At 38.3% G+C, this 26167-nt stretch overlaps 1 protein-coding gene and 1 long non-coding RNA gene across 3 annotated transcripts in view; one reads left to right on the forward strand and one right to left on the reverse strand.

Annotated features, from left to right (window-relative positions):
• LOC132104124 (teashirt homolog 1-like) overlaps positions 1-8430 on the reverse strand; it is a 33092-nt gene extending 24662 nt beyond the window's left edge. The window contains exon 1 of one of the 2 annotated variants that reach the window (XM_059509363.1): positions 7335-8430. In XM_059509363.1, coding sequence (XP_059365346.1) covers positions 7335-7374 — 40 coding nt within the window. In that variant the 5' untranslated portion in view covers positions 7375-8430. Of the gene's footprint in view, positions 1-6095; positions 6182-7334 lie in introns of those variants that run through there. The other variant, XM_059509362.1, reaches the window with a different exon arrangement.
• A 177-nt stretch (positions 8431-8607) lies between these two features.
• On the forward strand, positions 8608-12748 carry LOC132104125 (uncharacterized). The gene is made up of 3 exons (XR_009423512.1): positions 8608-9376; positions 11628-11680; positions 12202-12748. It is a non-coding gene; the product is annotated as an uncharacterized LOC132104125 (long non-coding RNA).
• The last annotated feature ends 13419 nt before the right edge of the window (positions 12749-26167 follow it).

Consider the following 26167-nt stretch of genomic DNA (forward strand, 5'->3'; position numbering starts at 1 on the left):
GTTCAAATACGCCTTGTAAAAAGAAGAGCCGGGTCTTTATGAGAGCGATCCGGAGCAGTGCATTATGGGGCTCAATGAGAGTGTCAACACAAGCTGGAGGCTTATCTTTATCCACTCATTGTGTGTCCAGTGGCTTAGCGCTCATAGAGGAGAATCGTAACGCCTCTGATCAAGAGTGGAGGGAAAGGGATCTCCATTCTTACATTGCCACATCAGTGGGACCCAGGGATTAGGTTCTCTTTTTAGTTCCTGTAGGTCAAAGGTCACACTCGAGCAAACGCGAATCCCACTCTCAAGTATAAAGAACAATCCGCCACTACGTAAGGGTGAGAGGACGATTTCAGACTTGGGAGACATTATAACCTAGTTACCTCATTGTGAAAGTACAATATTTACAGGCATAGTTCACCAAAAATAAATTTCTGGCATCATTTAATCACCTGTAATGTAATTTACTCACCTCAAATTTCATTTCAAAGCAGTATGACTTACTTTCTTCTATGAAACACAAAAAATTAAGGTTTGAATACTGTGCTGGTCAAACTTTTCCATTTAATTACAATAAACGATGACTGAAGCTTATACATTTCAAAATATACATGCCCACATTAATATAAAGTAAGGATTGAGAAGATTTTTTTTTTGTATGTTTTTGAAATCTGTTTGAAGTTTCTTATGCTCTCCAGGGCTGCATTTATTCGATCAAAATGCAGTAAAAATCCATCATTACAATTTTAAAATAACTATTTTCTGTTTTCATACATTTTAAAACATGATTTATTCATGTGATGGCAAAGCTGAATTTTCAGCAGCCATTAATCCAGTCTTCAGTGTCACATCATAAATGTTTTACTATCACTTCTGATCAATTTAATGCATCCTTGCGGAACACATTTTCGAATGGTATTATATCAATTATAAGTTTGAAAGCTTCTTTGTAACTGTATGGAGACAACGACCCAAGGGAGAGTAAATTATGACAGAATCTTTATTTATGGGTGAACTAGCTCTTTTACAACAAATAAATCCCAAAATTTAGATCTCGCACCATCACACTTGTTACAGAGCCCTAAAGACACCTACAAAGTTCTTGACGACGGCTTTAAAGTTGAGTATTAAATAACCGCAGGCATGAAAATAAATGTAGCAAAGGATCAGCACTCCTTCACACAGACATTACCCAGAAGCCCCCTATCTGGTCAACCATAACTCTCGGTAACCAGGAGCACCTTCTAGAGCAAAGGGCCATTAATTTAGCTGAAACAGACCACGACACCACACTAATACTCTTGCCTTTTACAAGCCCTTCTCTCACACACACATACTCAAACCCTATCAGCGTTCATCCTGGGCCAGTCTGAAATGAGGCTGTATTTCAACCCACACAGAGGTGTTGTACATGTTTGTGTGTGTATGGGTGTATGTGGGGCTTAAGAGGGGCCTGTCTCCGTAACGGCCACGGGTGATGGAAGGCCCAACAGGGCCACTAAGACTGTGCACTAAGATTGTTCTAGACCTCGGGGCCTCACAGGAAACATATATCCACCTGGCAACAGGGCAGCATGCTATGAATGTGTGTGTAAATGTGTGTGTGTGCATTCACTTGTGCGGGCAGATCTAATCAAGGGCTAATAACAGCACAGAAGAAGTCGTTGGCCCTCGTAAATCAATGTGCAAAATAATTGCTAATACACTGGTTATCGATTAGTGTTGGGGCGACTCATTTTCGGAGGCTATGGCTATGAACTAACAAAGTGACAAGGGTAAAGTGTTATTTCTTTCCTGCGCAGACAGCTGGGCTGCGCAGAGGACTGAGGCAGGCAGTAATTCTTAATTGACACCTGTCAGGATAATGACTGCAGTCCCAGCTGCTGCGGGAGAATTTCTCCCCACTCCTCTTCATCTGTCAGCTCTAATACCTTTCTGAGACCCACTCCTTTCTTCTATCGCTCACTTCCTTCATTTTTTTTCACTTCTTCCTTCTTTCCCCATACTTTCTGCATTTTTGAACATCTCTGCTTTCTCACAAAACCCTCAGATTCACAATCTTGTTCCCGAGGCCCTTTCTTGGAGTTAAACGCGTCATTTTCTAATATAAAAATTACATATACAAGTTTCACATTTAGAGCAAATAAGCTATCATAACACTGGGTCTAATTCACCAAGTGTGCATAAAATCTGCATTTAAACATTTTGGTTCACCAGTTAACTTTTGTACACTTTTTTTTTTTTTAATGTTCATAATATCTAGTCAGAAAATTTATCTGGGAAGTTCTCCTATGCGTACAAATTTTAAAGAATGTTAAAATGGAATTATTTAAAAATGCAATTATTAGTGGATGAGACCCAGTACTGTTTGTTTAAACATCCCGAATAGCCCAAACAAACGTTAAGAGGCTGGATTTTTCTTTTCTGGCCAATGACAGAAGGGGAAGCATTTTAAAAACTTGTTTGAAAACGGTCAATATTTTTGCAGTTTTGTTTGGCGTAGACAGTACTTTTCCTTATGACCTCAAACATAATGTACAACTTTGGTTTACGAAAATAAGGCAAAGGGACCAGCAGACAAAACTACAAAGTGTGCTTTCTCTCTTTCATCTGTCTTTAGCTGGTCTTTTGTGTTCAGACAGGCAGGATATTTTGAGTTGAGGATACAGTGGTTGATGGGAGGAGGAACAGTGAGTCCCAGGACGTGACTTTCCCGAGTTTGAGGGGGCTTCATGGGTGTTTACTTAACATCATCAAAGAGCTTCCTTTTGTTTCATGCTGTCAAAATGAATATTGCTAAATATGAATGTATGTCCGCAAGGCTTGATCCTTAGTACACCAGGCCGTTCTTGATAAAATGATGTCAACCATTGAAATCTCACAATAACTAAGCCATCTATAAAAATACACAACTAATCAGATACTGTCACAAACAGCATCGTCCTGTTCGCGATGCTCCTCAGATCCTACAACACAAGCATCAAAGCTCAATCTCCTGCTGGCCCGTTGTAAACATCAGCACAGATCTGTTGGCCAAGCCGTTTGTGTTTTATCTGATTAGGATGTATAAGGCACACCATGAGGAAAACGGCATACTGGGATGAGAAAACTCAGCCGAGCCTTTAAAAACACACCATCCTTCCTGTGAGCCAGGGAAAAAAGCAAGGGAAAGCAGCAACAGATGAGTGCATGGCAGGACAGAGAGAAGGCAGACACAGGCTCCCCTGGGTACACGTTGACCTCCGTGTACTCCTCTAGCTTGGAGACTCCCGTTTCTGGGTCATGACTTAAGCTTTTCTCTCTTTTGTCCCCCCTCATCTTACTGACTCGCTGTGGACTAAATTAGCGGAGAAATGAAACTTGGGGGATCAAAACAGACAGGATGAGGAGAGGGAGAGAGAGAGAAAGAGAGAGAGAGAGAGAAAATACAGCTGGCCCTTTTGATAGTTTGTAGTTCCCATAATGCTTCAGTACTTCTAATCCAAACCTCCTCTGGTGCCACGCTAGCTTTTTGTGGTCTTCTGTGCTCTCGTTTTTCAGCATCTATCAGCAGACACACTCACTTTTTTTCCACACACAAACACACGTCTGGAAGTATTCTTAATTTTAGACTTTACAAAACTTGCGGAAACCAGATAACTCCCAAATGTGACTAAGCTCATTAAAACCACACACAAAGCACTGTTTACCACAGACTGTGAACCATCACACTTGGCTCATGCAAAGTCCCAACATATTTTAATTTTGATCCACTCTTACCACAAAACCGGTCATCGATCTTCATTAATCAAACTCAACCTCTACGATCTCGGACAAGGGGAACGGCAAACTCAGGACTCAGAATAACTGGACACGCTTTGATTTCCTATAGGCCACTGGCTTGATCCCCAAATGCAAATTAAACTATTAGTTGTAAGTGGTGGGTCCCAACATGAATATTGACTAAATGGGTCAATGTCACCTGTTAATGACTCATCCTCTCTCACGTCTACCCTCCAGAAAAGCCAACCCAAGGTGAGCCAAGATGTCATGCTGTATTTTCACGTCTTGCAGATAGATTTTTTTTGCCAGCATGAAAAAAGGCATAAAGAAAACACAACAGACAAAACATGACATCTAAATGTACCCCTACAGATTTATTTCTATTATTTGTGCCGTACACGAAAAAAACAAATGATGGCCATCAATGCCTATCTCTTAATACAAATACATCCCAAAATGAGAAAAGATAATTCAGGATATTTCACATTTCTCACCTGATATGAGAATGAATATAAAGAGGCACCATGCTTTTTTAACAAACTACAACAAAACCTCCACATCTTTAATGCAATATAATAAATTTGTTTAAAAGAATAAAAGGGATTAACCTCATACTCTTGCTACAAAAACATAAATCACAATTGAGCTGTTAACAGCCCTGCACATTAAATAATCTGTAAATTCAAAGCTGGCCGATTTGTATGCAACACTGCACTGAAAAGCTTAAGCAAAGCGAGCCACGCAACAGCACTCAAATTCTGAAATTTCGAAAGCGTGGTAGTGCGATTATTGTCAGCAGGAGCACGGTGTGTTGGTACACTCAGAGCTCAAACGGCAGTGCGCCCAATGACACAGAACAGTGGTACGTCCATCAGCACTGAGACAGAATGATGTTGTGTTTGCCGAGCGCCAGTCTCGATTGGCTAACGCAGGGGCTGTTCTGATTGGTTGCCTCAAATGCTTTCTGGGCCCAGCGGTGCGGTTAAGAGCCTGGATTACCGAGGTCATTAGGCAGCATTGCCACGGTGACGTGATTAGTCAGGTAGCAAAGTCCATTTGTCACCTGCACCAGAAAATTGAGTTAATTCAGCACTACAGGCTAAAGGGACTGTATAATATCAACTTGATTACATCAAGGCAGCTGCAGACCTGACACTTCGCTGAATTTGTCAGCTTTAATCAGTAGAGCCTGTCACAAATCCATCAGGAGCTCAGATAATTAGGGTTCCTCCCTAATGAAGCCAGCAGAGGAACCCTTACCTTTAAGTCGGATAATTAAGAAGCCTCTGGTGCTGAGGACAGGATGCGTTTTAATGACTCCCTGTGCTGGTTCCTCACTCCTCACGTTTTATTTTCTTCTTCTTTCAAGTGTTTTTGTGTGTAGCGGTTTTTATATATATATATATATATATATATATATATATATATATATAGAATAGAATTCAAATACGTAAACATTAAAGAGAATTATCTAAAAGGTAAAAAAGTACAAAATAAAAGAGGGGGAGAAACTGAAGTTAAAGTAATAACAGAAAAAAAATACTGCAAACCACCTCATGGCAATGTTAATGTCCCGGCTTTCCAGAGGACAGAGGTGCGTGGAATGGACATGAACTGAGCGTGTCTCTATCTGTGTGGGAGGTTGTGAAAACACAAAACCAAATGAAACCTGGAGCAGCAGAGAGATACCACATTCATTGCCGAGTCCTCCCCTGGCTCCTCTCTGCTAGAGCTGAAACTCACAGACACAGTCTGTGCTCTACGTGGGAGGCCTGTGTCTATTTCAGAGAAAAGCCAACAAATAAATACAAATGACTGCAGCAGCCCAACACAGAGAGGGCCACTCCGATCCCACTGCACCAAAACGACCTGAGCCCACAGCTGGTGCATGTAAATCACTCAGAGCAAACAATGGCAATGATAGCAACCAAATCGAGGCAAAGTCATCCGTTAAAAGAGGTGGAGCATAACGGAAGAGTGAAGCGTTGGAGCAGTGGTAAAGTGCTTTTAACGCAGAGTGCAAAATAAAAAATACTAAGGCAGCTTGAATGATTTGGAAGAAGTTTTAGTAAAAACAAATCACCTTGTCAAGTTAAGCGGTTTTTCTTTTTATTCCCTCAATCAATAATTCCTAACATTTTTATTTTGATGGAGAGTGGAAAGTGTCAGGCTCTGGGAAAAACGGAAACAATGTGCCTGCCAACTTTTGAATGACCATTAAAGCAAATGATGAACATGCCTGTCAGAACAGAGAAAATTAAATCAATATTCAGCTGAGGTGGAGGGGGCTGATGGCTTGTTTTTGTGGAGGAGCTGCCAGGTCAGATTACCAGGCGCCATCTCACCTCTGTGAGCTTTCGAACTCCCCATGTCAGTCTCACCATACAGCCTGGGAGACGACATAATCCCTTCAAAACACCACTTCCCTCTGCTGAACAGAAAGGTAAATGTAAAATAAAGGAATAAAAAATGTTTTTCAGTGCAAAGGAATGAAACCTCAACTATGTATCGCACTTGTTAGTGTTAGCAGATTGTCTGGTATGTCGGCTGTTCCCTCATCAGTCAAATATCGGGGCCTAATTCTGCAGGTCTGTAACTCTGCTGACGCTTGAACTTGAAAGAGAGCCTTCATTTGGGAGAGAATGGACCTGTTAGTCACAGAGATTAAATAAAACTAGGGGAATAAAAAAAATGCAGAAAAAAGAAAGCCAAAGGGACTAGGTAAGAACTCCCTTAGTACAATACAACAAAAATGGTTTAAAATATATGGCTATTTTATGTTTAATCACCCCAAAACAAATCCAAGTTTATCATCACAAATCAGAGGTTCGCTCTCTTGCTCTTCATGGCAGATTAATTAAAAACTGAAACCAACTCTCTCTTGTAACATCAAAGAGCACAGGTACCTTTCACATGAATAAATTGAACTGAGAGGAAAACAGATCTTAGTACACAGGCCTTGCTCAGTGAAGGGAAGAAATGTTATCTCTGCTACATTTTGTGCTCTCGACACGCCCCAGCAATCCCTTACCACCCTTTTCTCTCCCTCTCTTTGAATGAGGGGGAAAAATAGTATAACCCTGCCGAAAACTTCTTTCCTTTCTCTGTTTTCCCGCACGACGGGGGCAAAAGTTGTCCTTTGAGTGGCTACGGCCCAACGGCGCATGCGTGTTTCCATGGTGAATGATTTACTGATGTTTATCAGGAATGAATAGATCAAAGGCGGTCACATGACAGGCGATCAATCAAGCATCAAATCAAGAATGGCAATCCGCATCTAAACAGACGAACTGGAGCACTTTGAAACTACATTTTCAATCGACTATATAGGCCACGGTGGAGTAATAAGTTTTAATCTGGCACAACTTCAAAAAAGTTACTCACGCGTTCTACTCACAGGGTTTTTTGTTAAGCAAATCTAATGCATTCTGAAGGAAAGTAGGCTACATTTGTTCTGACATGCTTTTAAGTAAAAACTGCATGTAATATTTAGATTAAGCATTTCAAACAACACAATAATGAAGTGCAAGTAATCACTCCCTATGCAGTATTATTAGTAAACAAACCATGCATGCACCGCTTACCTGAAGAGCGCCTCGGCGCTTGCTGCTTTCTGCGCGGCATGCTGTCGTCGTCCCCTCCACTTGACTTCTCATACAGAATCAAAATGCCAGTGACGGGCGGGAAAGAATTAATTTTAAAAAATGTAATAAAGCATGTATTAACGCGCTCCTCTTTTCTTCAGAGTCTTTTTTTTATTCCACCTCTTTAAAGTCACTTTGAGCCGATGCAAAGTCTAAGAGGGGTCAGGGGTTGATGTTTTTACAGACTTAAGACGTCTGTAAACACAAAAGGAGGTGTATCTGGCCGACACCTTAAATAATTCTAAGTCATAGCATGATTACCAAGAGCATAGAAATATCTCCTGTCCATGTCTAACGGTGCAGAAACACACAGAAAAAAAAAAGAAAAAAGGCTTCCTTAGGTTTTCCTTAGATTATGGCAATAGTTTGTAGCAAAACGGAAGAAACTTCCAGTCATGGAGAGCCCGTCCAACTGTATTTCCGTCCTCTCGTTCGGTGAAAAGCCTAAAAATGGGACAAAACCAAGGGAAGAGACAGGCAGACAGGAGACAGTTAATGTCAGTCACTGAGCTCGAGCTCAGTGCGCATTTTCAACGGACTAGAAATTCCCCACGCGCGCAGTTAAGAGTCTCTGCTCGTGCTCCTCACGATATTCACCAAACACACTGTCCGTCCACGCTTAGGGAAACATGTGGACAGTTGATTCGGGCGAGCGTGACGCGTTTACTACAGAGCGATATATAAACAAAAAACACACTCTCTCGCAACGAACGTAAACTAATTACTCTTCAAAAAAAAGAAAAAAAGAAAACTCGAGGGAGCGAAACGGCGTTTTTGGTCTCGCGGTTCTACGCTGAAACATGTATCGCACGTTCAGGATGCGTGAGCGGTTCAGACAGTCTCAACTGATAGACAGACACATCGAGTTGCCTTTCCTGCCTCTCTCTTTACTCCACCCCTCCGGAGCGTCATTCTGACAGTGAAAACCCACCTGTCAATCTTTTTAATTGTTCTGTTTTCTCCCTCCCCACAAAACAGGAGCGTTTGAAAGACAACGAACTGCCTTTTTGGAGAATGCATCACTTGTTTGGATGTGGTCCATTCACATAAAAATATCAGGATGGGGTTTTATTAAAACAACAACAAAACAGTGGTATTAAAAATTAACTTTGGTTGTACTAGCCTGCTGTTCTTCCAGTTATGCAGAGTTCTCGTCGTCCTCTTGAAAATAAAATAAGTTTCACGTCACGCGCAAACATTCAAACACAGAGGAGGGGGAGTCCGCTGTAAACATTTCATTTTATTTCCATGCATTTAACATTTCTTTGATCCTTTCACTCTTTTTCCCCCCTTTTTGCCAGTTTTGTTTAGGCCTCGCGCACGTTTGCCGGGGCGAACAACACCGCGAACTATTCCACGCACTCAAACGCTTAAAGGAAATTATTTGCGACCTTTTTTTTTCATCGCCGAAAAAAAGGAAAGTTGGAAGTTACGGATTGATTCGTTACACCTTACTAGGAAGTGAACACTTTGCACGGGAAGGGGAGGGACTCCTGGAACAAGTTGAGTATGACCGTAACAAGCCTCTCTACAACGCTTACACATTACTTATTCATCGATTGCAAAACATCCACAAATTAAATAACGAGTCCACGGTGTTAGACATTTCGGATCCTATTAGGTTAAGACCTGTAATAAATCCACCGCATATCTGCTCTTCAGTACTTTGTTGACACCGGTGAACCTGGCACCCCCCAAAATCAGACTTAAATCTCAACTTTGTTTTTGTCTTTATACCAGCGTTGACGCAATGTCCACTCTTTCTAGAAGTCGGCTAGTGGGTGGGTGCGTTTTTGAAGTCGCTCGGAAGGGGAACGCGAGAAATCCGAGTGATTTTTTGAGGTGGCCTTTGCTCGCTCCGGTCGCCCGATGTTTCTAACGGATTTTAAGGTTCTTCGTCGCGCGGGGATTCTGCTGCTATTTCAGTGGATCATTAAGTTTGTGGACCGACGCGAGAGCTTCGCCTTGCATATCGCACCCCGGTGAGTGTACACAGTTGTTAGTGTAGTGTAAATGTACGAACAAGCCAGGCTAAGATATTACACACCATCACCACCGCCGCCAAAACGTTGATATTTCTGCACGCGACGTTAAAATCATGTTCTTACCTTTGACGGTGCTGCGCATCCTTGAGCTATTGCCAGTTGCAATCTAACTGATCATTTATGCTGTACGCTTGTCGGTAGGGGATAATAATGTGGAAATATGTCCAAGTTCCGCCCCAACATCTGTCCATCTATCCATCCTCGCGACTACCTCGATCAGCCTGTCGATGTTGATGGCTCTTACGTCACCATCGGGCTCCAAGAAGCCGAGATTTCTCCCGCTATAGAGCAGGAGGATTACTGGGTTAAAATACTACGGTTTCCCGAGATTATTGTTTGTTAAACAACAGATTTTTTTCGGTGTCGACGAAAGACGACAGCACAATGATAATTAGCTTTTGCTTTTTAAATAAACGTGCGATTTCTGTGTATTTTCTAGCAATCCAATTATTTTAAACTTTTATTACATATAATTTTTATAACACTGCTATTAATAATTAGTATATTTATTATTATTAATATCACCGTGAAAAAATAAATAAATAAAAAACATTTGAGTAGGAAGCTCTTCACTGTTCTTCCACTTTTCTTAAACCGTTGCTCACTGTGCAACTGTCCCATTGAAATTCATTTGCATTCTTCAGAAATAAATGCAGTTTTTTTTCTCGTGTTATTCATATCATTGCGCATTATTAAGTCTATCCTAACAGACTTTAAAGTCAGTGACTTTTTTTCCTTCTTCTTCTTCTTTGTTTGGAGCTTGTGGCATTGCCTTAGAGATTTTTTTTTATTTTTATTTTTGGTATTTAGCATTGTGATGATGTTCCCTTCAAGGTGTTAGTGTGCATTTAAAAGGAATGTAATGCTTTAATATAACAGTGTCTGTGCGAAATATATTTTAAGCAGCAACAATAACAATATGAATTTACAAATCCCCCAAAAATTATTACATATTACATATATATATATATATATATATATATATATATATATATATATATTGTTCATTTGTAACAGTAATTTGACTGTAACATTATCACTGTAATGAAAAGTGTAAACAAAAAAACATGCATTAAAAAAATTCATGCTGGGTTTCTTATCGTTCACCAAACCCAGACGAGATTGTCTTGGCATGGTGAATTATCCACAGCTGTGCTCATTGCATGCTGATGATCTGCTACAAGCCTGTAGAAATAATTTTAGATGAGTAGATATACAAATAGTTACAGTATTTTTATTGATGTGTTAGAGAATTATAATGGTCACATCTTTTTCTACCACCTAATGAAACATAAAACGAGCCATTATTTATGCACTTTGTATTTTATTAATATGTGCCAGCACAAATCATCGGCAACGCAAATTTTGGTAGTGAGCATTAGTTAGGGTCGACAGGTCAGTGTATGCTTGTGTGTGTGTGTGTGTGTGTTTTATGTGTTTTGGGAATGGCTGTCCATATATAATACATAAATGTTCGTGTGTACCTATCATCTTATTCAGTGTAGTACATCTTATTGTTTTGTAAAATGCATGTTTGAGGGTATGCCACGCAAACACAAGCATAAACCTCGAGATGCAATGCCAACACACTTTGAAAGGTTCATGTGGAGCATGAAATGTGCCATTTTCAGCTCTACAGTCCTAGTTTAATCTCTAATAGAAGAAATGTTCATGTTTGTCTTTCCTGCACAAGTTTTTTAGTTTCTTATTAAATGAATGATTCGAGATGATAAAAAAAAAAAACAAGAGCATTTAAGCATCAGTGAATTGTATAAAAAAAAAATTTGGGTCCCTCAATCTACGTCCTCACCCACAACATGCATTTATTATAAGTAATACATATTTTAATTTTTAATTTATCAATTAAAGCATTTAAAGAGAGCAGCATCACACTGAGGGATTATATACGTTATGCTTTTTATGGTGTTATATAATACTGTTTTAAACTGATTCTCTTTCACAGTTTTTATATGTGTATACTTTATAATGACTGACAGAAACTGGATTTGGTTCATCTCCCTTATGCTATGAAAAATAACCTCAGATTTATACGCTTTTCAATCTGATCGGCTATTTACTGTAGATGTTAAGATGGCCCTATTTGCATTAAAATGGCAGGACATGCTATAATGCACATTATATGTTGAGGAAATTCTTCATGTCTTAATATTACGCTGTCTGCTTAAAGGACCGCTCACGGATGTTACAAGACTGGAACTAAAAAAGCAAGGGAGATTTGAGGTGATAGTCTTTGAAGTAGTTTTTATATATATATATATATATATATATATATATATATATATATATATATATATATATGTGTGTGTGTAGCATGTCATATCACATCAGCAAATTATGATCCAAATTGCTCGCACGCTACACGAGGCGGAATGCCGTCATACGTGTCCACAGAAACGTAAGCCGAAATCTGAAGGTTAATAAACAATAACATAGCATGCTGTCACTGCTGTAATTCTGAATAAAGAAACACTATAGCATGTCAATGACAATGTTTTTGACAAAAAAAAAAATGTTTTATATATATATATGCATGTTTTTGTTTTGTTTTTTATAAAAATTATGTATTTCACAAAATCAGCAGGCAAGATAAATACCAATTACAGGATACTGCATTTTCAGCAACACATCTCCCCCATGGGGTTACAGATATAGCTTTGTGACTCTTGTGAAAAAGTATTCTAACATTGCATTTGACTCAGATGTATTGATTATGCTTCCAAAATGTTGTTCTTGTCTTATAGGTGATGTTGCCATTCTCCAAAAAGGACAATATTGCAGGTCAGAGGTCAGCAACACTTGTATTTAGGATAATTTAATATTATATATATTTTTTGTAAAGCTGTACACTGTTCACAATTGTACATGAAGCCATGCGGTTATTGATAGTGATTAGTATTTGGGTATTAACCTCAGTACAGCTAAAATTATAACTGCACTTAAACGCAGCAACCCAAATAGTAGTAATAATACACCACACCGGCTGTGCGGTGTAACCTTAAGTCTGCGATCACGATCAAAGCCATTTCACATGCCACCACTGCAATTATGTTTATTAAAGCTAATATTACAACATATCTGCATTCACTTATAAAAATGTATACAGTATTACACTTATATAGGCCTCGATCACTGAATCAGCTGTTGTTGCTATTTATTCTTGAGCTTTTTGTTATATTGCTAATAATTACCTTTTTTACATTTTACTGTATTAATAAAATACATATTACACAATTATATTTTGACTTTAAATAATTGTTAATTTTTAGTGTTTGAAATAATATAGAAACAATTTGCTGCTTCATTTATTTGCTGTTGTTATGTATACAATTATGCAAATAAAGGATAGTGGACAAAGTTATGGTGTCTTTTGTATCATTTGAAATTATATATGAAATGTATTTTTTATTAATTCATGAAAAGGTGGTATAAAAAGAAAAAAATCGGGTAAGCAAGTTTTATATTATTCAAGTCAGAAATATTTTTGATCCCAATTATTCCTTCGTAGGGATTTTGTCTTTTGTCATGAAAGCAGGAGACGCTTCTCACACTGAAAATATTTGAAGCTCTTGATAAAAACTGTTTTATGCAATATAAAAACTTCCACCTTCAATCAACTACTCGGTCAAATGAATTTTGTACAGTCACTGACAGGCAAAAACTTAGAATATATAATACAAAAATAATAAAGAGAAGGCTTTTACAGGGAAGAATATCTTGAAATCCATCAGATAAGGCAGGGTAATTAAAATGTCACCTTTCTCTGGAGGAAGGAGGCCCATCACACAGCTTTACATAACTCATTACTTTTGTACTTTCACTAAATGCTGATCACAAAACTTATTTGACTTGAGAATCCAGAAATGGTACATAGGGATTTTTTTTTTAAATAGTTTTGAAATGTTAAGAAAATCCTATTGCTATGCAGCTAAATGCATTAAAGTGTTTTAAAGATTAAATGCTACCAAATGACATTTTTAGAATCCAAATAGGGATCTGAAATGAAAACAATTTTAAATAGATGTAGTGTATGTATGTACGCAACAAGTCATGCACATGAAAATCAATGACTGATACGTGTTAGGAATGACTGGATCAGTATGTAGTTGGACCTTTCTGGTTTCTTTAAGCAGATTTTCATGCTCTGTGTGAATGCGTCTGGTTATTACCTCATAAACGTCTCTTCCTGCTCCGCTGCACCTCCACGCTCAGGAGGGGCTTCCATTCCTCGATCCTCCCCTCCAAACCCTGTGCGTTTCAGCAGGAGTTAAGTGACACATTTCACATTTCAAAATACCATCCTCCAACATGAGTCCCACTGCCTGCCATACCACCTCTTTTTGTTTTCTTTGACACATGCGGTCTTCTTCCAATTAGCATTTTTCAGCCATTAAAGAGGAGAGAGGAGTGTTGAAATGTTTTCCTGTTTCATTACCACTGACTGCACCTCTTTGATTGGTTGCAAAGGGAAATGTTCTGTAAAAACATCATTTTCCGCAGAAGCTCGGAAAGAGAGTGGCCAGAAAACGTGGTACAGATATACTCTTGGAGTTATATTTAAGCATATAGGATTAATGGAAATATCTCTCAGCGTTTTATTGACCGGATGATTTGTTATAAAAAGTGAAAGAAATGAAATGAGAAAAACAAAAGCTACACACCGTGATTTATATTCATTTTTTTAAAGCATATTTCCCCTCTTTCCATATCTTGTCATTAAATAATATAGTAGTGTAGTTCTGTTGGTTTTTATTTATTTGTTTGTTTGCGCCCAGGTCTTATTTTAATGCTGAAAAAGCTGAAGATGGGGAATAATTTTCGAATGATTCCGGAATGAAAAACAGAAACATTTGGTTCCTTTATTCATCTGAACTGTAATTATTAAGATGTAACCGTTTTAGTTCAAAGATATGCATGAGGCACCTTTGATAATGTATGGTTTTTAAGAGAAACAAAATAGTGTTATTTTTTTATTTTTTTGGTTCAGTTAATCTCAGAACCTGTGGGGTTTCAGTTTGAGAGAGATCTCTCCTCACTACTGACGCAACAAAAAGAAAAACAACCCCCTAAAGCTGCTCCGAGTGCTCTACTTCTGACGCTTAGTGGAAATGTGTTTGTTTTTATAAAAGATCTAAAAGCATTAATAAGAACAACAAGAAATGTTTTCTCTTTTCTCCATTGTCAAGCTAAAATATCCCATACGATGCCAAACTGTTATATGATAACAGCATATCCAAGACCATTCAAAAGGATTTTTTTTTTTTTTTTGTTTGTTTTTTTACTAGAAAGACATGGGGGAAACTATCTTTAGAGTTTTAGTAAAATGATATAATAAATACAACCCAAAACATTTGCCTAGCAAACGCAGCCAAATCCTGCAATATGTGTTTATTTTAGTAAATATGTCTGCCTATCAAAACACAATTCAGTAGTCAGGAGGTGTTTATATAGGGGTTTTTGGTTTATTTAACACTGAGAAGGCTCCGTACGCACCATTTCAGTCCCCCATCTCCCACACTGAACGTCCCTTCACTCTCTCAGCCAGAAATAGTTTGATTCACACAAACGACTCTATAGAGCTTCACTAACTTTGATCTGGGTGTTGAACAAGGCTAGGTTTTCTGGTCCTACGTTGTCCCTCCACACCCTGGGCAGGAGCCTGAACTTTGTCCCTGTCTTCCCAAAAGCCTCAGCTGGCTCTGGCTGGTCTCTGCAGCGGCATCGACCGATGACGCCAGCCTCAAGACTAGATCAGCAAATCAGACATATATGGACCTGCTCCACCCCAAAACTACCCTGCAAACGTTCACACGAAGCACATCTTTCTCAATGAGAGCTTTTTTTGTTCCACAAGTACTGGCCAGGTCACAAGTCAGAGATTTTCCTACATTTTTCTCTTTCTCGAGGTCTCGTCAACAGAAATTCTCCTTTATTTATACACACACATATACAGAAGTTTTATGCCCAATTCAGGGCACTTCAGATTTGATAGCAATATACTGTAAAGGCAAGTAAAAAATAAATTATATATATAATTATATATATATATATATATATATATATATATATATATATATGTGTATATATATGTATATGTATATATACAACCCGAATTCCGGAAAAGTTGGGACGTTTTTTAAATTTTAATAAAATGAAAACTAAAGGAATTTCAAATCACATGAGCCAATATTTTATTCACAATAGAACGTAGATAACGTAGCAAATGTTAAAACTGAGAAATTTTACACTTTTATCCACTTAATTAGCTCATTTAAAATTTAATGCCTGCTACAGGTCTCAAAAAAGTTGGCACGGGGGCAACAAATGGCTAAAAAAGCAAGCAGTTTTGAAAAGATTCAGCTGGGAGAACATCTAGTGATTAATTAAATTAATTGATATCAGGTCTGTAACATGATTAGCTATAAAAGCTTTGTCTTAGAGAAGCAGAGTCTCTCAGAAGTAAAGATGGGCAGAGGCTCTCCAATCTGTGAAAGACTGCGTAAAAACAATGTTCCTTTAAAAACAATGTTCCTCAACATCAAATTGCAAAGGCTTTGCAAATCTCATCATCTACAGTGCATAACATCATCAAAAGATTCAGAGAAACTGGAGAAATCTCTGTGCGTAAGGGACAAGCCCGGAGACCTTTATTGGATGCCCGTGGTCTTCGGGCTCTCAGACGACACTGCATCACTCATCGGCATGATTGTGTCAATGACATTACTAAATGGGCCCAGGAATACTTTCAGAAACCACTGTCGGTAAACACAATCCGCCGTGCCATCAGCAGATGCCAACTAAAGCTCTATCATGCAAAAAGGAAGCCATATGTGAACATGGTCCAGAAGCGCCGTCGTGTCCTGTGGGCCAAGGCTCATTTAAAATGGACTATTTCAAAGTGGAATAGTGTTTTATGGTCAGACGAGTCCAAATTTGACATTCTTGTTGGAAATCACGGACGCCGTGTCCTCCGGGCTAAAGAGGAGGGAGACCTTCCAGCATGTTATCAGCGTTCAGTTCAAAAGCCAGCATCTCTGATGGTATGGGGGTGCATAAGTGCATACGGTATGGGCAGCTTGCATGTTTTGGAAGGCTCTGGGAATGCTGAAAGGTACCTAGGAGACCTAAGGAGACCTGTAGCAGAAATCAAAATTGAAATGAGCTCATTTTGTGCATAAAATTGTAAACTTTCTCAGTTTAAACATTTGCTATGTTATCTATGTTCTATTGTGAATAAAATATTGGCTCATGTGATTTGAAAGTCTTTTAGTTTTCATTTTATTAAAATTTAAAAAACGTCCCAACTTTTCCGGAATTCGGGTTGTATGTATATGTATATATATGTATATATATATATATATATATATATATATATATGTATATGTATATATATATATATATATGTATATGTATACACACACGCACACACACAATAATATAAAATTAACATTGTAATAATAGATAAATATGTACTTCTATGTATTTTAATATTGTTTATACTATTTGAATTAATACAATAACTATCCATACAATGTACATAGTATGTAATACAAACAATAAACTATATATAATATGCATTATATATCTATTGAGTCTTTTTGAACTATAACCAGCTCAGTAGTCATCTATACCTATATCTATGTAATTATATTTATTGAGGTTTTTTGAAAGAAAACCGGCTCATGAAACTCATGTATATCTATATCTATCCATAATTTTGAATGTTTATATTAATTGAATTTGTATAAATATTCTTAATTTGCATTTATAACCCACTATATGTGTCTATAAAAATGTACTAATAATAATAAATAAATAAATTATAGTCTTCCACTTCCACTAAAAAGTACATGATGTCCCTGCACATATACACACAATTCTGACCTAATTGCTCAATCTTACTAAAATAATTAATCACAGTGGTCTAATCACAGTGACAAGGTTGGCTGGGTGACATTCTCAAAAATCTGCATTTTTATTATTTTTTATTTTTTCAGCTAGTCCCACATGATCTCCTTCGCTCTCTGTTGCCTCACTCATTACAATCTTTTCTCAAGGTTAACAGGTAGAAAGTGCTTGGAGTGTGTCGGGCCGCCGGGCTGGGGTGTGGTGGGCAAAGGAGGAGGTGTCTGTCTGGGCTGCATTAATCAGAAAGAATGACAAAACCATATCTGTGACGACAACGACGGCTCAGCTGCCTGACATCGCCAGTAACGGAGGAGGAGGAGGAGAACTTTATTAATCAACATCTCTTGATTAATTGTTATAAAGTGTCATCCATAAATTTTCCTTCGATTTAATAATTCTTGTGGGAGACTTAACAATCTCCCTCATGATTTGAGTTTTATTGAGGGCTGTACCGAGCGAGGTGCGCTGACATAAATAGCATCTCAGTGGCCAGTCTCCTCTCGTCACTGACAGATATGAAATACAATTATCAGTGTGATCTGTTTAAAAATTCATCATCAGCCTACTGTCTACAGAGGAAACACACTCACTCGCTCTCAATCTTCTGCTTTCTCGCTGTTTCTTCTTCATGTACACATACACGCGCACACTTAGAGCGTATGTGTAGAGGGGTCATAACTGATAAGCTGTTCAATCCATTTGAAATTTCATTGTTTTTTCCCTCCCTCCAGCTCGTTAAGTTATTTTAACTGTGGATATTGTATTATGTGCGCCCGCCACCCCCCACCCCTTTATATTAAAACATAAATCACGGGATAATCAATCAGTAAATGACAATGCTGAGGTAAATCGCTGCTATCATTGGTCCCACACAGAATATCATTAATATGACTCTTATCAGAGATGAAACACACTCAAAACGACTCCACATATGGCCCACAATCCACTTCTTAAAGTGACCTCATCCTAACCATGCATTTTCAACCCTTTTCATGTTAAGCTTCAAATACTCTAAAATTAGTAGTACTAAAATGATATATAATTAAGGATTTCTTTTTAACTGATTCATTAAAACAACCGGCTCATGAGACTCAATTATAATGTCCCTTTTGCTTACATACGAAACAAATTCAGGGAACCTTTTAATTTTGTACATTACAACAATTTCCTGTAAATGTTATTATAGCCTATATATCATTTCTTATTATTAATGACTTAATTTTTAAATCATAAAATCACACATATTTCAGGAGTCTCTTTGAATGACTCGTTAAAATAACCTGCTTATAAGACTCCTAAATCAGTGTGGGATAACGAATCACTAAGAATCAAAAGAACTGGTTCGTAAGAGTCATTTGTTCCTGAATCAGACTACATTGTCTGTTAAACCCTGGCAAAAAGTTAAGTAATTTTTTGAGTTTTAAGAATCAATATTGTATGAGAAAGAATATTGTGCATTGAAATCTGTATTTATATTCAACCTAAGTGCAACTTGAATTGGCAGTCTTACATCTGTATTTAAAATAAAAGCAACTTCTGCAGATGTTTGCTAAACACAGAAGCACAACAGAGACTGCCATCTTATGTCTTTAATTAAAGCTTTGGCCCGTTACAACTCCATTGTCCCACAGAATCCTTTTAAACATAGCTGTACGGTGAAGAAGGCTCTGTCCTCAGCAGACTGCTGGTTGCCAATTAACCAGTGAAAGGGACTCGGCGTCCACACCCACCTCAGCTGGCAGCGGCCCAATTTACAACCACCGTGTCACTGCGTGTCTGTAAGTGGGCTGATCTACATGTGTCATGGCTGAAGTAAGTTTGCAGTCTGCCGAGACCGTGGATGGACAGGTAGTGCCAACCCCACCTCAGCTGGCCCCCCTCCTCCATCTCTCTCTCCCACTCTCTTCCTCTGCTGATCAAGGACACTCATATCAGCATGAGCGCAGAGAGGGGCCATCCATCAGGGCAGATGGGTATAGAAACACTGTGTGACAATGGTCATCAGCGTCGAAAACAACAGCCTATAAACATCCAGTGACACGCGCTCCAGAGTAGGAGGTGGAGGAGCGGGGTGGTAAAACCAGGAATTCAGACAGGGAGAGAGACAGCATGAGAGATTATGGAAGAAGAGATGGAGAAATGATTTAGAAACGGAAATGCATCTGTGTGTGCCAGCGCATCTCAAAGTCCAACGCAAACAAAGCCAAGGTCCGTCATCAAGCTGTTTATTTCACAAACCAGACAGAGAGTAACAAATTGACAGAAGTGAATAAAGGAGATGGAGAGAAGCGATCATACAGCAGATCTGAGGCCTTCAGTAAAACAAACGTTCTGTCCTCTTTTGGATATTGCTGAGGCGCCGCCCCCTCGCTGGCGACTCTGCCACCACTGTGCGTGTGAGCGTCTGTGTTTTATGTGGTTTTAAGTTTTTTGTTTTTGGAAGTATCTTAACTCTGGATTATTAGCGTGAGCGATCCCTGACGACATGATTATGGTTGCACTTAAAAATCGTACACTTGTTTGCCTTCTGTGGCTGTGGATATTGATTGTTTGGAAAGTTGCACAAACATTCCACGTGATGAAAGAGCCGGGCCTGCCTGTCATAGCGTACAGCCGGCATGGGCTTCTACAGTTGCGGTTTACAGCATCAAGTCTATCGGATCCTGATGTTGATCTATCAGAAATCAAGCCCAGGGCAAAAGTTAGGAAGAGAGGCAGCAGAGGAGGTGTCCGAGTCAGAAACCGTCGGCGGGGATACAAACCTGTCTTACCCTCGGTTACTATGGGGAATGTCCGCTCTCTCGTCAACAAGGCGGATGAATTAACAGCTTGTTTGAAGTTCGATCGCACGTTTCGGCAGTCCGGTTTACTCTGTCTTTCTGAGACGTGGCTGTCTGATAGGATACCTGATTCTCATGTGGAGATGGAAGGCTTTACACTTCACAGGATGGACAGAGATCAAGCAAGTACGGGTAAGAAGCAAGGTGGAGGTGTCTGTCTGTATGTGAACAACCGCTGGTGCCATACTCAACATGTTACGGTAAAAGAAAGAGTCTGTGACCCGAATATTGAGCTCATTGCAGTGAGTTGTAGACCTTACTACCTACCCAGGGAGTTCTCCCATGTTATTGTCATGGTGGTGTATATCCCACCATCAGGAAATGGGAAGTGTGCCATTGAGACAATTTCGAGAATCACGCATGACTTACAGCGCTCTTCTCCAGATGCGCTGGTTATTGTAAACGGGGATTTTAATCACTGCACTCTCTCCACCACCTTACCATCTTTTAAACAAATGGTGATGTGTCCTACGAGGGGTGATAACACTATTGACTTGTTTTATACAAATGTTGAGGATGGCTATGTTGCTAAATTGCTTCCTCCTCTGGGTAAATCAGACCATAATTTGATAAACTTGACTTCCAAATATTCAACGGTGATACGTAAACAGCCGATTACGACAAAGACTGTGCGCGTCTGGTCAGATGATGCTTGTGAAGCACTAAAGGGGTGTTTTGAATGCACCGACTGGTCTGTGTTTTTTGATGGAGACAGTGACTTGGACAGTATCTCTGACAAAGTAACTTGTTATATTAATTATTGTGTCGATGCTGTAATTCCGTGTAAACAAATCAAAATCTTTCCCAATAATAAACCATGGGTCACCAGAGAAGTTAAAGCTGCTATTAATAATAAGAAAGCAGCCTTTTATAGTGGTGATAAAGAAAGGATTAAAGTTGCCCAAAGGGAGTTGAAAGTCATCATCAGACAGGGCAAACAAAAATATAAGGAAAGTGTTGAAGGTAAAATGTCCATTAGCAACACACGAGGTCTATGGAATGGTATGAAGCGTATTACTGGATATGGGACTAGTAATCCCAGTTTATGTAAATTGGGTATACAGGCTAATGATGCCAATACTTTTTTTGCCAGGTTTGATGAATGCGATTTCTCTTCTGTACATGAGAATGTCCTCTCTAATCTAAGGCAGAGCAGTTCTGAGGACTGTAGTTCAGCTATTAATCTTAGTATGGAAGAGGTTCGTCAGCAGTTAAGGCGTATTAAACCAAACAAGGCAGAAGGTCCCGATGGTGTACATCCACGTACTTTAAAAGTGTGTGCTGATCAGCTATGCTCTGTCCTTCATTCACTGTTTTCTTTGTCTCTGTCCTCTGCTAAAGTACCGGTTATGTGGAAAACATCTTGCCTTATTCCTATTCCTAAAAAAGCCAAGGTGTCAAATAGTCTTGCTAATCTGAGGCCTATAGCTCTGACATCACACATTATGAAATGTTTTGAGAGGGCTGTACTTGATCATCTGACTAGGCAGGTGTCTGTTTTTCAGGATCCCTTGCAATTTGCATACAGGAAGGATGTGGGGGTAGACGATGCACTATTATTTATGTTACATAATATTTACAGTCATCTCGAAACTACTGCTAGTTCTGTTAGAATCATGTTTTTTGATTTTTCGAGTGCTTTTAATACTATACAGCCACATATTTTAGCTAACAAATTAATTAATTTTAAATTGCATAATACAACTATTGCCTGGATTTTAGATTATCTGTTATTACGACCACAGTTTGTTAGGTTTTGCAACAAACAGTCTGACATTATTTTAACTAATACTGGAGCACCTCAGGGCACAGTTCTATCTCCCTTTTTATTTACACTTTACACTGCGGACTATAGGCACAGTCAGTCATCCTGTCTGGTACAAAAATTCTCTGACGACACTGCTTTAGTAGGTCTACTTAATCAGGGTGATGACCTTGCTTATAGAAGGGAGGTCAAGTCTTTTTCTAGCTGGTGTGAGTCAAACTTTCTAAAACTAAATATAGGGAAGACTAAAGAACTTGTGATTGATTTTAGAAAGAAAAAGGACAAGGTCCTCCCAGTCACAATTAATGGTCAGCCGATTGAAATTGTTCAGTCATATAAATTTCTAGGTGTCCATTTGGATGAAAAATTAAATTGGAAAGAGAATACTAATGTTTTAATAAAGAAGGCTCAGTCAAGACTTTTCTTTTTGAGAAAACTCAGATCTTTTAACATTAGTACAAAGCTTTTAGATGTTTTCTATCAGGGGATCTTGGCTAGTGTTCTTTTTTATGCTGTTCTTTGCTGGGGGGGCAGCTTATCTGTTGATGATAAAAATAGGATAAATAAGCTGATCAAGAGAGCTGGTTCAGTTATTGGTCTTATCCCAGACTCACTTGAAGTCATTGTGGAGAAGAGGATGAGGTCGAAATTAAAAATTATGTTTTTTGAAGGCCATCCACTATATAGTGTTTTTAATGGACTCAGAAGCTCTTTCAGCGAGCGTTTAATTATGCCTCGGTGCTCCAGTGAGCGATTGAGAAGGACTTTTGTTCCTGCAGCGGTCAGATATTTTAATGAACACTGTTGACTGTCAAACTGTTGAACTGTCTGTTCTTTGCCCTGCATTTCTGAATTGTGCAATTGTATCTTGTTATAACCATGTCTCATTGGTCTCTTAATCATGTTTTTCATAGGTTTTAAATGTTGAATTATTTATTTATGTGTGTTAGCTATGTGTTAGGTGTGCTTGTTGGCTGTATGTTTTAAGTTGGTGGCAAACCAGTTTCCCTTTCGGGATTAATAAAGTTTTCTCTCTCTCTCTCTCTCTCTCTCTCTCTCTCTCTCTCTCTCTCTCTTTCATAGGTTACGACTCGAAAGCGCAAAATCGCTTTGATTTTTGCCACACAACCGCTTTTATTTATTTACCTCGACATACATTTATTTCATTCTTCCGTTTGCCAAATAAAGACTAAATAGAGAAGCAAAGACGTTTGGAAATATGAAGCCTGCGTCACAGGGTGGGATTTTTCTTCTTTCTCTTTTCAATTATTATTTTTTTTGTCAACTTTTTTCTCTCCCCCATCAGTTTAATTAGCCAACATTTGTCTCAGTTTTTCTGAGCAGCGTTTGTTTATCCTAGTGTCACGCCTGACATTGGCCAATTAGTGCAGTGAAATTGTTTAGCCTCAATAGCACAAGCAGTGGAAAACACTCCCGAGATGTTTCTTACAAGCTCACTAGGAGATTCAGAGGGAAATTTGTGGAAAGCAAAAAGGGATGTCAGAGTATTTCGGTTGATTATGAAAAATCATGACCGCATGGGGGTTTTGATTATGGTTTATGTTAGGGAATATGTTATTTGTTGTGTGACAGCAGTGAAATATGGATAGTGTCCAGGCAGAAAGTCCATTCTTAATATAATAATTTGTGAATTTTAAAAAATGTTAAAAATTCTTTGTTCATTATATCACCACAGTCTGTCACTTACACCTCCCAATTACAAAAGTATAATGTTAAGTCAACATAATATCTGTACTTATTTGCTTTTAATGATTTACATTACTGTGCATTATTCTAAAGAAAAAATCTTCATAAAAGTATTTTAACAATTTATTTTAATTTATATATTCAGTCTTAAAAAAATGATAATAATAATAACCTTTTTATGTCAAATAGTGAATTTTCACAATCCAACATTATCCAACATCCCATTTTCCTCTGAAATATGCTACATTTTTTAAGTGTAATGTTTGTTTATTCAGTATCTATAAAAATACAAAGCTGCTACAACTGTAAATTCATATTAAATTCACACAGGGTTCCCATTTCAATAATGTAAGAAGCCTTTCCATAAACCTTTTCAATGACAGTAGTTGCTAATATGAAAACAAGAACTGTAGGTACGGGTAACTATAGCATTGTTCTGGAAATGATGGTTACCGTGTTGAATCTTTGTAAACATAGGCTGTACTTGACTATATACTGAAACTCACAAATTGCATAAAGAGAAAACACAGCAGCAAACATACTTTCTGCGCAGTACTACAAATGTTTCAGATGCACTATAGAAAGAGATTGCAAACACACATGCGAACAGCGGCTGTAGGGTACTGTAACATGAAAGGCCACTATTAATACTTTCTTTAGGACTTTCAAAGCCATTGTTGTCCTGAACTTGGAATATTTACTTTGTGTTGGTGCTCCATTCTGACTGATGTGCTCAACATGACGTGCTGCAGGTTTGAGTTTAAGGTTCTTGCATGCACACGTGTCGGAAAGAGTGAATCTACATGCCTCAAATAGAAAGAGAGAGAGAGAGAGAGAGAGAGAGAGAGAGAGATTTACTCGGCACACCACTTGCCCTCACACAATTACCACAGTCAAGGCCCACTGCAAAGATAAATGAATGCCTCCTCACAAGACAAAAGATTTTCTGTTCACTAAAATACAGAAACTATCATGTAGTGGTAAGTGTTGAGAGCATGTTTAACATTGAAACTGGCTCTTGAACAAAAAAGTAAACACCTTGTTTAACCCAAGAAGGTCAGGTGAGACTAAATAAAAAGCGGTTCTGACTAATTCTGTACACATGGCATGATAAGACATGATCAGAAGAAACAATTTAGTGGTTTTTCGTATATATGTGTCTTATGGTACATTTATATATTGAGATATAAAAACTGAAAATGTATATAAATAAATCAAATTAAATATAAATTTATATTTTTATAATATTTTGTGTTTTTATACAATAAATATATACTAAATACAATTTGAATGAATAATTAAATTAAAACAAATAAATACTAAATGCAATTGTGTATATTCATTTTCAGTTTTATAAAGATAAACTAGAAAACGACATAATCTGTTTAGAAAGTATGCATATTTATTTATTTATTTACATACACACACATGCAGATATGTAAATATATATGTGTGCATATATATATATATACAGTACAGACCAAAAGTTTGGACACACCTTCTCATTCAAAGAGTTTTCTTGATTTTCATGACTATGAAAATTGTAGAGTCACAACGAAGGCATCAAGGGCTATTTGACCAAGAAAGAGAGTGATGGGGTGCTGCGCCAGATGACCTGGCCTCCACAGTCACCGGACCTGAACCCAATCGAGATGGTTTAGGGGTGAGCTGGACCGCAGACTGAAGAAAAAAAATGGCCAACAAGTGCTAAGCATCTCTCTGGGAACTCCCTCAAGACTGTTGGAAGACCATTTCAGGTGACTACCTCTTGAAGCTCATCAAGAGAATGCCAAGAGTGTGCAAAGCAGTAATCAAAGCAAAAGGTGGCTACTTTGAAGAACCTAGAATATGATGAATATTTTCAGTTGTTTCACACTTTTTTGTTATGTATATAATTCCACATGTGTTAATTCATGGTTTTGATGCCTTCAGTGTGAATCTACAATTTTCATAGTCATGAAAATAAAGAAAACTCTTTGAATGAGAAGGTGTGTCCAAACTTTTGGTCTGTACTGTATATATACATATACATATATGTATGTACTAAAATTACATATATTGGATGTAATGTCACATCCAATTTATGCAGCCTTCTCTTTGGTGTATTATTATATCTATTATTGTTTATTATTCTTATTGTGCCCAACTATCACTTTAGATCAAAATGTGTGCATATATAGGCCTCTTCCTCTTACAGTGCCTCGAAATAGTTATATAACACACAAAAGGTGAGGACGACTTTGATGTGTTGAGTTGGCAAGGGGGCTTCGAGTTAAGACATTAAGATACGTCAAGTTGTTCACACTACACAGAGCACAGTTTCAATTTAACACTTCCGCCGTGCCACCAGAAAGCACGCGCGAGGCGTTTCAAGCTGCAGACTCCCAAACAGCGGCCAACACTTCCTCTCCAGCCTGCAGTCTATCTTATCTATCTTCTCATCTGTATCATCCTCATCTGACTGGAACAAAGACAAGCGGCATCGCTGAA

Source organism: Carassius carassius, chromosome 25 (genome assembly GCF_963082965.1).
Source record: "Carassius carassius chromosome 25, fCarCar2.1, whole genome shotgun sequence".
NCBI lineage: Eukaryota > Metazoa > Chordata > Actinopteri > Cypriniformes > Cyprinidae > Carassius > Carassius carassius.